Below are 3003 nucleotides of genomic sequence, written 5' to 3'. Positions count from 1 at the left end.
AAAATGTGCCACCTGCCCGTGGAGATAGAACACAAAGCGTATTGGGCAGTCAAAGAAATGAATATGAAGGCTCATGCCTGTGAGGAAGAGAGGAAGATGCAACTGCAGGAGCTAGAGGAATTGAGGCTAGAGTCATATGATTCAGCCATGTGGTATAGAGAGAGAACCAAACTCTGGCACGACAAAAACCTTCGGGTCAAGGAGCTGAAGGTCGGGCAGAAAGTACTCCTTTTTCAGTCAAAGCTCAAGCTCATGCCTGGAAAGCTGAAGTCCAAGTGGATAGGGCCCTACACAATCGTTGGTATTCGACCGCATGGAGCAGTGGAAATTCAGGGAGTCAATTCTAACTCTATTCCTTTCCTTGTTAATGGTCATAGAGTGAAAGTGTTTAGGGATAGTTCGGAGTTGTGTGAAGTGGAAGAAATTCCACTCCACACACCTTCCACTATTGCCTAGTAAGCCAAGTTTAAATATTCTTCGGGAATTACTGGGTCAGGTAGATAGGGTAAAATTTTCGATCAGCTGACTGGACCAGTTAATTCCCAAGAATATTTAAACATTTAGGTGTAAATAACATGAATAAGTTTTTTTTATGAAAGACGTTCAAAAAATTTCGTTGTTTTTACTAAGTGTTTAAGATTACTCGGTCAGAGAGAAGTTAGAAAAATCAGGGGGAAGTTTGAATTTTAAATTTCAAAAAGCTGGCGAGGCGTACGGTTGCTTGCGTCAGAGACGCGACCGTTCGCCTGCAGCCAATCATGATATTCCTTTTCTTATTTTTATTTTATTTTCTTTTTCTTTTCCTTTTATTTCTTTTATTTTCCTTTTATTCTCTTTTTCCTAAAATAACTTCCCTTAAAACTAATTAACTTCCCTCACCATTCCCAAACTTTTCTTTCTCTCTGCAGATCCGAGAACCATCAAACCCACCGCCATCAACCACCGCCGTAAAACACCGCCGTAGACAAAGATGCAGAAAAATCCGGATTCACGCACAACCCGCGGGAAGAACCCGCCGAAGGAAAAACCCAAAAAGAAAGCAACAGAGGCGGCGAGTTCGACTCCCGCGGCCGAGAAAGCACCCACGCCACCACCAGAAGAAAACCCCACTCTACCAGAAGTTCCACCGCAGCCCACACCGACCGAAGTGCAACCACAGCCAAACATCGGACAAGACAACCCCGCCGAGGCGAAATCCGACGAAGCGGAACCGGATCCCGAGGAAATCATACAAGAATTCATGAGGAAGTACGGGAAAGGGCCGAAGGTGAGCAAATTCTTCGCACAAATGTCGGAGGCATGCCGGAAACAAGAAGAGGTAATTCCTGCCCTAACCCCACTTACAATTCCACCAAGACCCCAAACATTAATCGAAACACCCACTGCACAAGCCTTACCCACACACCCCGAAAACCCCCAAATTTTACCGGAAACCCTAACCCAAGAGAGGAACCCCCCACATACGAGTCCTCAAAAAGAAACTGAGCCCCATGCCGAACCCTCTGTAAATGAAGAAGAAACTGGAGAGGAGGAGAGTGATAGGATGGATACTGAGGAAGAGTAAGAGAGGAGGGAGGGGGTAGTCTAGTTGAGCAAGAAGAAACACTGGACGCAGAGGCCACTGGGTCAGGGGATGAGGAATACAGGGGAGAGGGTGAAGATGGTGGGGAGGGTGATAAAGTAGAGGAAGTGGAGCAAGAAGAAACAGGGGAAGTGGAAGAGAATGAGGAACAGGGTGTAGAGGAGACTGTGGATGGTGAAAAGGGTAGTGAGGGCAGTGTAGGTGAAGAAGGTGAAACAATTGTTGACAAGGAGGCTGAGAAGGAAGGTGAGAGTGTGGATGAGGAAGTTGTTGAAAAGGAGATAGAGAAGGAAGAAGAACGAGACGGCAGTGGAAAAGATGCCGAGAAAGAATGTGAAGAGATCGAGACTGACATCATCGTGGTAGACGATACAACTACTGATGACCAAGTAACTCCAACGGATGAGAGGATGACGAGGAGGCAATCCCGTCGGAACAAGAAGCAAGTGGATGAGGCAGAGGCAGGCAGGTCCAAGCGCCTGAGGCTGGAAGACATAGAGGAGACTGGGGATGATATCCCCCTGGTCCAAGAAACTTTGCCAGCCGAGGAGGAGATCTCTCCGGAGGCCCTGGAAACGAGATATGAGGCGGAAAGAAAAAGGAAGGGTAAGCATGCTGCTAAGCCCCAAAAGAAGAAATCTCGCCCCGCGAACACCACTGTGGTGATCAGCGAACCAGAGGCGATCCGTGTGCCGTTTTCCCATCCAACTGAAGAAGAGGAGGCTGAGATACCAGCCGTGGAGGAGAGCCCTTTCGAAACAATGGAGGTCCTTGTGACCAAGAGGTTGTTGGAAGCCATGGTCCAGTTTGAGGACCCAAAGCTGCAGAAGGCGTGCGATGGCCGAGCCACGAATGGAAAATCGGCAAAATCCGGAAAGAAGCTGTGCCTCTCGGACCTAAGGAGCGTGGAAACTCGAAGAGGAGGAAGAAGGAGCGTGGAATGAGAGAGAGATCGGCGCGCCCAAGTACACAGCAGGCTTCGATGCAGAGGAGGCCTGGAGGATGGTTGCCCACAAGAAGGTGGCCAAGTTCAAGACAAGCACATCGAAGGGGATACACATCACTAACCCTGTACTCCGATTGGCACAAGTATATATCGGGTACAATCTATTGGGTCAAGTGGGTGCAACCCTCACCGCTCCAGAGCTATATTTCATGTGGTGCATGCTGAACAACATGAAGGTCCACCTCGGGTATTGGACTGCCTATGCATGCCAGAGAGTCAGAACTCACTCCGACCGCCATCTCTACGCATGCAACTTGCTGGGAGCATACCTCCAGAGGAATGTGTCGATGAAAATAGCCGACTCGGTAGCCAACCTACCAATGTGTAGCGACCCAGGATACTTCGATCTCCCATTCTTCTTCAACAAAGGATTGACGATCATGAAGGATGGCATCTTCTAGCCTCTGAAGTCTAG

The 3003-nt window shown here is 48.5% G+C and overlaps 1 protein-coding gene across 1 annotated transcript; it reads left to right on the top strand.

Moving 5' to 3' along the window:
- Positions 1-970: 970 nt before the first annotated feature.
- LOC125220318 (cilia- and flagella-associated protein 251-like) lies at positions 971-2526 on the top strand. The gene is made up of 2 exons (XM_048122477.1): positions 971-1560; positions 1647-2526. The coding sequence occupies exons 1-2, from the start codon at positions 971-973 to the stop codon at positions 2524-2526; spliced, it is 1470 nt and encodes a 489-aa protein (XP_047978434.1).
- Positions 2527-3003: the final 477 nt, after the last annotated feature.

The sequence above is a fragment of the Salvia hispanica genome, chromosome 4 (assembly GCF_023119035.1).
Source record: "Salvia hispanica cultivar TCC Black 2014 chromosome 4, UniMelb_Shisp_WGS_1.0, whole genome shotgun sequence".
Taxonomy (NCBI): domain Eukaryota; kingdom Viridiplantae; phylum Streptophyta; class Magnoliopsida; order Lamiales; family Lamiaceae; genus Salvia; species Salvia hispanica.
This window is presented reverse-complemented; position numbering and strand designations above follow the sequence as displayed.

Bases quoted from the DNA above. Each gene is read 5' to 3' on its own strand.
- LOC125220318 (XM_048122477.1), top strand. From the start codon at position 971: ATGCAGAAAAATCCGGATTCACGCACAACCCGCGGGAAGAACCCGCCG. The intron at 1,561-1,646 runs GTAAGAGAGGAG...TGAGGAATACAG, and splicing joins AGGATGGATACTGAGGAAGA to GGGAGAGGGTGAAGATGGTG.